General features: G+C 40.6%; 1 protein-coding gene and 1 pseudogene across 4 annotated transcripts in view; one reads left to right on the forward strand and one right to left on the reverse strand.

Moving 5' to 3' along the window:
- Positions 1-5,295, reverse strand: part of ZMYM6 (zinc finger MYM-type containing 6) — a 43,876-nt gene extending 38,581 nt beyond the window's left edge. Inside the window, exons 1-2 of one of the 4 annotated variants that reach the window (XM_059918728.1) lie at positions 5,164-5,295; positions 3,940-4,106 (exon numbers count right to left, since the gene is read on the reverse strand). In XM_059918728.1, coding sequence (XP_059774711.1) covers positions 3,940-4,032 — 93 coding nt within the window. In that variant the 5' untranslated portion in view covers positions 4,033-4,106; positions 5,164-5,295. Of the gene's footprint in view, positions 1-3,939; positions 4,107-4,641; positions 4,743-4,820; positions 5,073-5,163 lie in introns of those variants that run through there. The other 3 variants (XM_059918747.1, XM_059918738.1, XM_059918756.1) reach the window with 3 other exon arrangements.
- Positions 1,794-2,175, forward strand: LOC132347043 (small ribosomal subunit protein eS12-like; annotated as a pseudogene).
- Positions 5,296-12,584: the final 7,289 nt, after the last annotated feature.

The following is a 12,584-nucleotide window of genomic DNA, read 5'->3' on the forward strand; positions in this document are numbered from 1 at the left end:
TTAGGTTATATAAACAGGAATAAAAGTCACTGAACGACTGAATGAGAGCTCAACTATAGCTTTAATATCCGGAACAGACCCTTAGTATATCATAAAATACTCAACTTTTCAATTTTTTGCCTCCTATTTTCCAATATTCAAATATGACATGAAAAATTGCACACACTATTTGTTCAATTGGCTTTTCCATCATAGGCCACACTCTCAATCATGAAAAATTATAGCCTATTCACCTTGAAGCATTAATATAAACCAAAAGGAACTAAGTAGGTCCCTATCCACTTAAATTTACAATGTAAGCTGTTAATGGGATTTTCATTATCACAATTTTTATACAGAAAGAATACTCAATTAACTCAGTACAATATTTCTTAAATTTTTATACTACAGGCAAGGTACGATGAAAGAAATATTGGATCTGGAATTTTAAAAAACTGGTTTTGTATCCCAGCTGTGCCATGAGACCTTGGTGAAGTCACTTATTCCGTCAGGCTCAGTTTCCTCATCTGTGAAACACAGGCTCTTTTATTTTAATTATTGAGCATGTGCCAGTCATTGTGCAAGGAATTGAGATCAAATAAAACCAGACCCGGGAAAACAAAATTCATTGACCTCCAGATGCCATAATAAATGTAAAAGCACTACACGATTAAAAAAAAAAAAAAGAGAGAGAAAGAACGGCTAATTCTACCTGAGTGACAGTTAAACTATATCTTAAAAGAGGAGGAACTTTTTGCCAAGCTACCCAGTTTAGGATACACAGGCAGAAGAAATGGCATGTGCAAAGGCAAGGAATTAAAAATCAACAGAATATACCTTTCTGTGAAATGCAAATAGTTTGCAGGAGCATAGATTAGAAAAGGTGGGAAGCACTACTGGGCATATACCCCGAGAAAACCATAATTCAAAAAGAGTCATGTACCACAATGTTCACTGCAGCTCTATTTACAACAGCCAGGACATGGAAGCTACCTAAGTGTCCATCGACAGATGAATGGATGAAGAAGATGTGCCACATATATACAATGGAATATTACTCAGCCATAAAAAGAAATGAAGTTGAGTTATTTGTAGTGAGGTGGATGGACTTAGAGTCCGTCATACAGAGTGAAGTCAGAAAGAGAAAAACAAATACAGTATGCTAACACATATATATGGAATCTAAAAAAAAAAAGGTTCTGAAGAACCTAGGGGCAGGACAGGAATAAAGACGCAGACGTAGAGAATGGACTTGAGGACATGGGGAGGGGGAAGGGTAAGCTGGGACGAAGTGAGAGAGTGGCACTGACATATACACACTACCAAATGTAAAACAGATAGCTAATGGGAAACAGCCACATAGCACAGGGAGATCAGCTCGGTGCTTTGTGACCACCTAGAGGGGTGGGTTAGGGAGGGTGGGACGGAGATGCAAGAGGCAGGAAACATGGGGATATGTGTATATGTATAGCTGATTCACTTTGTTATACAGCAGAAACTAACACACCATTGTAAAGCAATTATACTCCAATAAAGATGCTAAAAAAAAAAAGGAAGAAAAGAAAAGGTGGGAAGGATGAGTGATGACACTGAAGAGGAAAACAAAGGCCTAAACATGGATAGTTCAGATGTCACTCTAAAAAGTTTATGTTTGTCCCGCATGAGGAGACAGGGTCTTTAAAGAGAGCAGTGTCATCAGATCTATAAAGAGTACCATAGTGCTCTTTCCCTGTTGCTGGGGAAATGCATGGGAGGTAGAGGCCCCGGTGCATTCAAGATTCAGCTCCACCCATAACCAATTGCTGTGGCCATAACCCACCGCCTTGGTGGAGGAAAGCATTTCCACTGGAGGTGTAATGGACATTAATACTGCTTTACAAGAGGTGCTGAAGACCACCCTCATCCAGGATGGTCTAGCATGTGGGATTCCGAAGCTGCCAAAGCCTTAGACAAGTGCCAAGCCTATCTTTGTGTGCTTGCATCCAATTCTGATGAGCTTATGTCAAGTTGGTAAAGGCCCTTGTGCTGAATGACAAATCAACCTAATTAAGGTTGATGGTAACAAGAAACTAGGGGAATGGGTAGGCCTCTGTAAAACTGACAGAGAGGAAAAACCCTGTAAAGCGGATGGTTGCAGTTGTGTGGTGGTTAAGCAAAGAGTCTCAGGCCAAGGATATCATTAAGGAGTACTTCTAATAGAAGAAATGATCAAAATAAAAACGTGGCTCTTGTTCCTCAAAAAAAAAAAAAAAAAAAAAGAATATCACTATACAGAGTTTTGGTGAGATATGTGACTGAAGACATGACGATGAATAGGAAACTGTTATAAAAGTCCAGATGAGAAATAATAAAACAGGGAGGAAAGAGCAGGGTAAAAAAAAATTCTTAAAAGGTAGAACCCACAAAACTTGACAAACAAATGGTTACTTCTGGCAAAAAGAAGAGAAAGAATTTACCATATGGAGGGAAAATAAGTGTCATGGATACCACCATCCCCCACCCCACATCCTGTAGACACTACCTCAGAACCCTTCGCAGCACAGCATTTTAGGAAGGCGTGGAGTGGATGAACAAGACAACATCTACTTGACATCCCTGTCCTGGAATGACACTGCCTTTGAGATAATATGAGAAATAGAGTATTATCATTATTACTTATTTTATTATTTATATTTTCAATATTATTGATTTGCTTATGCAATGAAGCCAATAACTAGAGTATAAAGCAAAAGAACTGTCCACGAAAGAAAAAAAAAATCGTTTTTTGCCAGAACAACTAACTGGTCTCTCCACACTAATCTCCACAGATTTCCAATCTGGGTCCCTAAAAGGTAGCCATATGATCTTCCCAAACATGTTTATCTTATTCTCCCAAGTAAAACCCTACAATGGCTTCCCAAAGCTCTCAGGAGAAGACCAAAATTCGTAACAAGGTCCACAAGGTTCTGCATAATCTGGCCCCAAACTACCTACAGTGCCTCATCCTAGAAGTAGGATAGCATAGGCTCTGAAGTCTGATACCTGGGTTTGAATTCAATCTTTGCCATTTATGAGCTGTGATCTGTGGTAAACTGCGTGACCTCTTTGTACTTGGTTTCCTCATCTCTAAAATGGGGATAATAATATGGTTGTGAGAATGGTGCCTGGCACAGTCTAAGTACATATAAGTATTAATAGTAATAAGTTAGTATTTATAAGATCATGTTACTATGATATAATATACTCTACATATTGACATATTAATACCACTATTAGTATTGTTATTATGATCATCACTATCATCGTCATCACCATTTTTGCACCTCTTCTGTTCCAGACCCGCTGGTCTCGCAGTCCTTCAAAAGAACCATGCATCTTCGCAAATCAGAGCTTTCCTGTATGCAGATCACTCTACCTGGAACTCTCCTCCATGCCTTCGCCTAGTCAATTCATTCTTCATAATTCAGCTGACAAATCCTTCTCTAGCCCCCTGCCCCCAGTCAAAACTAGGTCAGATTCCCCATTTCAGGCTTTTCTTCCACAGCACTTGTCTTAGTTTGTAATTATATATATCATGTGATCAATTACTTGTGTAATGTCTATCTCCTCTACTAACCTGCAAGCTCTATGAGGGAAGGCACTAAACTGATTTTGCTCACTCCTGGATCCCCAGAGCCTGGCATAGAGTAGACCACAAATACCTACAGAATAAACGGAAACTACTATCGGATACAAGAGAATTTTTTAAAAAGGTACCAATGGAAAAAGGGTAATACACATTACTTTCTTCTCACAAAAAGAAATATAATAGAGTTACCAAGATCTTTTTTCATTCAAGGAGCAGAAAAGGTGATTTACTTATCTAATGGGGAAAAAATCAGTTCGGGTTACCTTACAAGTCAGAAACTAACTAAAAATTTGAATTCACCTGGTAGAAAATAAGAAATAAAAAAAAATTTTTAATAAATATGAAATGCTTACTTGAGCATTGTCAGGTTCTTCTTTAATTTTGTCCACAAGCCCCCGCTGTGGTGCCATCGCTTTGCCACATTCACCATCCAAAGGTTCTTTCATTCTAATTTTTTAGGTAAAGGAATTCCCCAGTCTAAAACTAATAGATTTCTTCTTGGTGATGGATAGCTGGATTCCTAAAACACAACATAAAGGATTGGTATTCTGGCTTTTTTTTTTTTTTTCCATGTTTATCTATATCAAAAGCTTTGTGTTGAGCACAAGGTTTTAGAGCTAAGCATTTGAAAAAAACAACTCTTCTGGGGCCATGACTCTTCTCCTTTCTTCCTGCCTTCTGCTTCTTTAGTAGCTGCCTTCACATAAAAAAAGTCTTACAGCAATAGCTCCCACTTCCCTGATAGCTTTAAATACAAATACTCTGGTCTTTTATATGTTGAAAGTTACTGAGGTAATTAGACTGGCAGACCAACACGTGAGAGGAAGTTACCAAGCTCTTAGAAGAAAGGACTCAGAAATACTGTTTCTGAGTCCATGAGAATTAGTACTTGGAGGCCCACCTCAGCTTATATTTCTCAAAGTGGGGCACACCAAGCTCCCCACCCCCACCTCTAACTCAGCCTTCACTAGAGGCCTCCATAAGGGCCCCAGCTCTCGGCTTAAAGATAGATGAGAGCTCAAGTTGCCACCACAAATGAACAGGTATACCCTTACTTAAAGTGGACCACCTGCAGGGTCTCATGGGGGGCCGTGCCCAGGAATGAGCCCCTCTGAGATTCGCTTCCCAATACGCCTTCTTGTAAACAAGATTAGTCATTCAGCGGACTTCCCTTCCCCTAAACAGGACGTAGTACACCTGAAGCAAAAAGGAAACTCTCCAAAGTTGTCTTTACCCAGTCAAGCCAGACATGGAAATGGGCAACTGGCTTAACAACCAGTGCGAGGGATGAGCACTTAGAACCACCGGCCACAGTTACAACAATCTATGGGCTCTCGTGTCGTAATCGCTCCCAAAATCTCGTCCCCACCAATAATTCCCACGCCTGTCACAGGGTACAAACGCTGCAACTTTGTATCTTTTGGAGAGAACGCGACCCGCAAATGCCTGTCAGCGTGTCCCTGCAGCGAAACCGCAAAGCCCGACGGCGCCGCTTCCGCCCAGCGCCCGCCTCGTCACGTGGCGCGGCCGCCGCCCCGCCCCACGCGGCCCCTCCCGCTGCTACCGGCCGCGCTCACCTTCTGGTGGCTTCCCTGCTCCCGGGGCGCACCGACCGGGGAAGGGGGAGTAGAACCCAAGGCCCCCACGCTGGGACGAAGATTATTTTCTCTTACGGGAATTTTTCCGCCTCATCCATTGCAACGCAACACCCGGACAACTGCGCGTGCGTAACCCTAGTCTCCGCCCCCTTTCCCATTATGCTCCAGACCTGAGCTGAGTGGATTTCCCAGCATTCCTCTTTCCTCAGTTATGGTTGACTTCTTAAAGAGACCAAAACCCAATGGTGAGAAGATAGAGGAAGGGATTGGGAGGAAACTAAGGGGCGTAAGATGACGCTGTTAAGTGCCCTGCACCATTCTTTATTGCCCATGTCTGGAAAGGTGACCTGCCAAGAGAACATGAATAAATAATAGCTGATATTTATTAAGCCAAGTGTTTGGTAAACACTTGATATGAATCTTTCCACTTAATGCTCACCACAGCTCCAAGAGGTACAAATTTTTGTCTGGGAGCTGTAAATGAAGACATTAACTTGTTCAAAGTCAAGATTTGATGTGTTTTCATTCAACATTGTTTTGGAGATACATCTATGATCTGTGAGGCTGTCGTTTATTTGTTTTGACTGCTGTATAGTATTCCACTTTATGAATGTGCTACAGTTTAACTGTCTACTTCTGATGGACATTTGAGTTATTTCCAATTTTTGGCTATTAGGAATAATAGTGCCGTGAACATTCCTGCCTCTTGTGACACATATGCTAGGTTTATACCTAGCAGTGAAATTGCTTGTTGTGTATATATGAAACTTAAGTGGATAATTTCAAGCAACTTTAGAAAGTGGTTGTTTCAGTTTGTACTTCCACCAGCCATTTATAAGAATTCCATTTACCCCACATCCTTGCCGGTAATTACTACTGTACATCTTTTTAATTTTAACCATTCTGGTGGGGGTATAGTGGTATCTTGTTGTGATTTTAATTTGGATTTCCCAGATTTCTAATGAGGTTGAACCCATTTTCATGTTTTTTGATATCTGGATAGCCCATTTTATGAAGTGCCTGTTCAAGTCTCTTACTCATTTTTGTATTGGATTGTCTGCCATTTTCTTATGGATATAAATTCTGGTGTCCTTTGATGAACATAAAAGACCTTTATGCTTAGTGTTTCTTGTGTCCTGTCAAGAAATATTTTCCTACCAAAGGTTCTGATTGACTTATGGAATTGTTATTACTTTGTCTTTCTCATTTAGATCTACAATCCATCTAAAGTTGTATCTTCTGTATGGTGTGAAGTAAGTCAGGTTTCATTTTTTCCATGTGAATGTTAAGCTGATTAAGTGCTGTTGTTTAAAAGTCTGTGCTTTCCCCCACTGTTCTTTATCATCACCTGTATATATATAAGTTGTCTATAAATGCGGGTTTGTTTGAAGACTATGTAATCTATTCCTTTTGTCTCTTTTTGTGGAAATATCACACTGTATTTCTGTAATAGCTTTATAATAAATCTTGATATCTGGTAGAAAAAGTCCTTTGTCCCATTATGTTCTTCAAGACTGTCTTGGCTTTTCCTGGTCCTTTGCATATTCATATACATTTTAGAATCATCTTGCCAAATGTGACAAAATTTTCCTTATAAATTTTAGAGTCAGCTAGGATTTTGTTTAGTATTACACTAAGGCTGTAAACCTGTTTTGGAGAATTGCCATTTGTTATACACTGTGTTGAATTGTTTCCCCCAAAAAGATATGTTGAATTCCTAACCCTCAGAATGTGACCTTATTTGGGAATACGGTTGTTGCAGATGTAATTATTTAAGACAAGGTCATATTGGAGTAGGGTTGGCCTTAATCAAGTATGACTGGTGTCCTTATAAGAAGAGGAGATGTAGAGACAGACACATGAAGGGAGACCACCAGTTGACAATTGGGGCAGAGATTGAAGTGCTGCAACTGCAAGCCAAGGAATGTCAAGGATTGGTGTTAAACACAAGAAGCTAGAAGAGGTAAGGAAAGATCCTCCCATACAGATTTCAAAGAGAGAATGGCCCTACTGAAACCTTGATTTTAGCCTGCAAGCCTCCCGAACTATGAGACAATAAATTTTTATTAGTAGCACTTTATGACAGCAGGCCCAGGAAACTAAGACAGCATTATATAGGGTTGACTCCTCCAATCCATGAAAATGGTATATCTGTCCATTTATTTAAATGCCTGTAATTTAATAATGTTTTATAGTTTTTAAGTATAGCGAGCTAACATCCTTTTAAGATTTTTTTCTGGATCTTTGATATTTTATGTCATTTTAAATGGTAAAATTTCATTTTCTAATAGTTCATTTCAATTGTAGAACTACAATTGACTTTTGTATGTTGGTCTTGAAGCCAGCACAGTTGCTAAATTCATTTATTAATTCTAACAGTTTATCTATATATTTAAAAAATTTTTTTTAGTTTTCCAACTATGTAGAGAATAATGACAAATCATCTCTTCCTTTCCAAGCAGATGACTTTTATTTATTTAATTTTCTTGCCTTATTGTGCTGGCTAAAACCTCTAGCAATGTGTTAAATGGAAATGTGACATTGGGCATCTGTATCTTCTTCCTGCTATGTTGCTTTCAACATAAAATCATTAAATACTATATTTGCTTTAGAATTTTTGCAGTCACCTGTGGGGGATTAAATATGTTGTATTGTTTGCAACTCTTCCCATCAAGGAAGGGAGTCTATTTCCCTACCCCTTGTTTCTGGGTTGGGCCTTGTGAATTATCTTGACTTATAGAATATTACAGAACCAATGTCATGTGAATTCTCAAGCATAGGCCTTATAGTCCTTGCAGCTTCTGCTTTTTTTTTTGGCTGCGTTGGGTCTTTGTTGCTGCACATGAGCTTTCTCTAGTTGCAGCAAGTGGGAGCTACCCTTTGTTGCAGTGTGCGGGCTTCTCATTGAGGTGGCTTCTCTTGTTGTGGAGCACAGGCTCTAGGCCCACGGGCTTCAGTAGTTGTGGCACGCAGCCTCAGTAGTCGTGGCTCGTGGGCTCTAGAACGCAGGCTCAGTAGTTGTGGCACACGGGTTTAGTTGCTCCACGGCATGTGGGATCTTCCCGGACCAGGGCTCAAACCTGTGTCCCCTGCATTGGCAGGCGGATTCTTAATCACTGTGCCACCAGGGAAGTCCCACATCTTCTGCTTTTACTTTCTTGGAACATTCCTACAACATATCAAAGTTAGATGGGTTAAACTACTGAATGATGAAAAGTCATGCAAAGAGTGGCCCTATGGCCAGCACCAAGGCCCCATACTTGTGAGTGGAACCATCTTAGATCCTCCAGGTTGCTAGATGACTGCAGCTTCATGAGCAAGCCCAGGCAGAAGAATTGCCTAACTAAGCCCAAATTGTAGAATCACAAATAAGTAAATGGTTTTTGTTTTAAGTAAATAACTTTTGGGGTGCTTTGTTATTTAGCAATAGCTATCTGTTCCAGAATTAATACTTAGAAGTGGAGTACTGGCAATACTAAAACCTAAAACATACAACATTGGCTTTGGGACCAGGCAGCAGGCAGGGTCTGGAAAGACAGCAAGGAAACTGTTAGTGGAGTCTGGAAGAGCAGTCAAGAAATTGTTATTGGAGCCTAGAAAAAGACCAACCAGTGTTATGTAGTGACAAAATGTTTGGCAGTGCTGCCACCTGTACTAACTTAGAAGACAGAAAATGTACTTAATGAACTTGTGGACCTAGATTAGGGGATTTCCAGAAAGAATACTAAAAGTGCCTATTGATTTATTTTAACCATCTGTGATAAAGTATTGTAAAAGAGAAATAAGCTAAAGAAGAAACGATTTTGTTTTCAAGCAGAAATTAGACAAAATATAAAGGGTCCAGGACAGTCTCTCCAGCTAGCAAAATATCATCAAAATAAGAAATGGCAAGGGACTTCCCTGGTGGTCCAGTGGCTAAGACTCCGTCCTCCCAATGTAGGGGGCCTGGGTTCGATCCCTGGTCAGGGAACTAGATCCCACATGCCGCAACTAAGAGTTGGCATGCCGCAGCTAAAGATCCCGCATGCCGCAACTAAGACCCAGCACGGCCAAATAAATAAATAAAAGAAATGGCCTCAGAAGAAAGACTGAATCTAGGACATTATAGGTAAAATATGGCCTCAAGGTCAAGATCAACACAAGAGTGCAGCTGTAAGAACTCATAAGGAGTTAAACAGTACCTCATAGACCCTCTCTCTCACCTAGATAGAAGGGCTTCTAAGAAACTTAAGGACCTTGTCCCATAGCAAAGTGTGGTCGAAGCAAGTCACAGGCCAGCTTTATGAGAGTTCTGTCTCAGAAAGAAGTATGGATGTGGTTTGTGGGGCATGGAATGAATCCCAGTAAAACTCATAAACGCCCACAAAGTTTTTAAAAGGAACATTTCAGCAAAAGCAAAACCTTAGACTATAAGGGGCAATGACAATTTGAAATGAAAAAATCTCTGGTCCCCAACTTGCTATGGGCAGAGAGGAGCTGAAAAGTCTACTCAGCTGCAAAAATGGACCATTTCTTATGGAAAAGGAAAATTTCTCAGGGAGCAAAGCCACACACCCAGAGAGCAGAAGCAAACACATTTGAAAAATGCATAAAGAAATCATTCCCAGAGAACAGAACAATCAAAGAACATTCCCTGTCCTTAGAGTAGGAGAATCTAACAACAGTTGCCGGGGTTGTGAATTACTATGAATCAATGACTGTTATGTGCTTTCTGTTCCTCCTCCTTTTGAACAGGAGTGTCCGCTGGAGTCATTATGTCTCTGTATCATCAGATGTATAGAGTGTGAGGGGCGGGGAGTAGGCGGAACTCCCCTAGCTGGTCTTTTTAGTTCACAGGTCTCTGTGAAACTTGATTGAAAAACTACACCAGAGGAGTTTCATCCTCATAGGCCTAATTTATATGGGAGATTGTTGGAGGATGGAGGGAACAAAAAGTGCCCACCAAACTGAGAAGGTATCTTGAGTTATTTTCCTCAAATAAAGTTATGGATGATAAAATGTTTGAATCCCTGTGTATTAAAGACTAAATTTCTATAACAAAGAAACCCCAAAATGCAATAGCTCAGATAAAACTGAAGTTTATCCTCTCATGTCACAGATCAAGGCATGTGTTCCAGGTCATTAGCAGCTGCGCTTCCACACAATCATTTATGGACAGAACATTCTCCCAACTTGTTTCTCCATCACTGAATCTGGGTAGAGGCACATCTTGCTGAGAGCATGGAGTAGGCACATATGTGTCTTAAGTTGCTGGGCTCAGGGATGGCACTTAAACATTCTGAGCACATTCTGTTAGAGACAGCTTTGTCCACATGGCCATGTATAGCTGCACTGAGGGTGGAGGGAGGGAATAGTGTCATGTCCAGGCTACAGTTATAATCCCACAGAAAAGGGGACTGAATTTTATTGGAAGGTTAGCGATTTCCACCACACTTTGTATAGTATTTCCAGAAATGTCATCAGTTGGCCCTGATGAATGATTCCTTGACTGTGTATAACATTCTTGGATTTTAGTTTCTGTCATAGTAATGCAGATGAGAAGTCCAAAGCTAGTCTAATCTTTTCACTTTGTAATTAAATGTTCTTTTTCATGCCTGGACTTGTTTCATTTAGGGTTTTCCCCACTAACACATCCTGCACTATGCTCATGTACTGGAGAGTAGCCTGACACTTCCAACTTTTTTTTTTTGAATTTATTTTAAAATTTATTTATTTTTGACTGCATTGGGTCTTCGTTGCTGCACGCAGGCTTTCTCTAGTTGCAGCAAGTGGGGGCTACTCGTCGTTGCGGTGCGTGGGCTTCTCATTGCAGTGTCTTCTCTTGTTGCAGAGCATGGGCTCTAGGCGCACAGGCTTCAGTAGTTGTGGCACACGGGCTCAGTAGTTGTGGCTCGTGGGCTCTAAAGCACAGGCTCAATAGTTGTGGCACACGGGCTTAGTTGCCTCGCATCATGTGGGATCTTCCTGGACCAGGGCTCGAACCCTTGTCCCCTGCATTGGCAGGCGGATTCTTAACCACTGAGCCACCAGGGAAGCCCCCCAACTTTTTTTTAAACATACTTTTACTTTATCAAAGCTGAAATGTAATCAGTAGTACTGAAATTCACATATTTACTATTTATTATAAATTACTCTTTTCTTTCATTTTTATACCAGGAAATCCATTTGAAACGTGGGGTGTTGGGACTTCCCTGGTGGCGCAGTGGTTAAGAATCTGCCTGCCAATGCAGGGGACACGAGTTCGAGCCCTGGTCCAGGAAGATCCCACACGCCACGGAGCAACTAAGCCGGTGCACCACAGCTACTGAGCCTGTGCTTTAGAGCCCATGTGCCACAACTACTGAGCCCGCAGGCCTAGAGCCCATGCTCCGGAACAAGAGAAGCCACCGCAACTAGAGAAAACCCAGGCACCGCAATGAAGACCCAATGCGGCCAAAAATAAATAAATAAATAAATAAATAAATAAATAATTTTTTAAAAAAAGAAACCTGGGAAGTTCTTTTTTTTCAGGTATAGTTGATGTACAATATTATGTAAGTTTCAGGTGTACAACATAGTGATTCAGGTGTACAACATAGTGATTCACAATTTTTAAAGGTTATATTCCATTTATAGTTATAATAAAACATTGGCTATATTCCCTGAATATATCCTTGTAGCTTATTTATTTTACTAATTTTTTTAAAGGTTTTCTTTTTTATTTATTTATTTATTTTTGGCTGTGTTGGGTCTTCGTTTCTGTGCGAGGGCTTTCTCTAGTTGCGGCAAGCGGGGGCCACTCTTCATCGCAGTGCGCGGGCCTCTCACTATCGCGGCCTCTCGTTGCGGAGCACAGGCTCCAGACGCGCAGGCTCAGTAGTTGTGGCTCACGGGCTTAGTTGCTCCGCGGCATGTGGGATCTTCCTGGACCAGGGCTCGAACTCGTGTCCCCTGCATTAGCAGGCAGATTCTCAACCACTGCGCCACCAGGGAAGCCCACTAATTTTTTTTTAATTTGGCAGCACCTCATAACCAAGTAAGTTATTTCTTTTTCAGTGAAAGCTTAATGATGTCATAATAAATAGGGTAAATAAAAACTAAAAAGAGCTTCACATTAGTTTTGGTCAGATTTTGTTGTTAAAAGAGTTCAGACCAGGTAATTATGCCACCAACTGAATTGTGAAAAACTTTCAATTTTTGGAGCATTTTGGATTTCAGGATTGTAAGTGAGAGATTGTGGACCTTTAGATTTAGGTTTAAACTTTTCCTACTTTCTTGTGAAGTTTTTGTTTATAATGGTAAGAATCAGGGACAAAGTTTTTGTTAATATGCCCTCTACATCACCCCTTTTCTAGAAATTTGGGAACACTGACTTGGGTCTACAAGTGGCTTAAACATAATGAGAGTTTATTTTTCTGTTA

The sequence above is a fragment of the Balaenoptera ricei genome, chromosome 1 (genome assembly GCF_028023285.1).
Source record: "Balaenoptera ricei isolate mBalRic1 chromosome 1, mBalRic1.hap2, whole genome shotgun sequence".
In the NCBI taxonomy this organism is placed as follows: domain Eukaryota; kingdom Metazoa; phylum Chordata; class Mammalia; order Artiodactyla; family Balaenopteridae; genus Balaenoptera; species Balaenoptera ricei.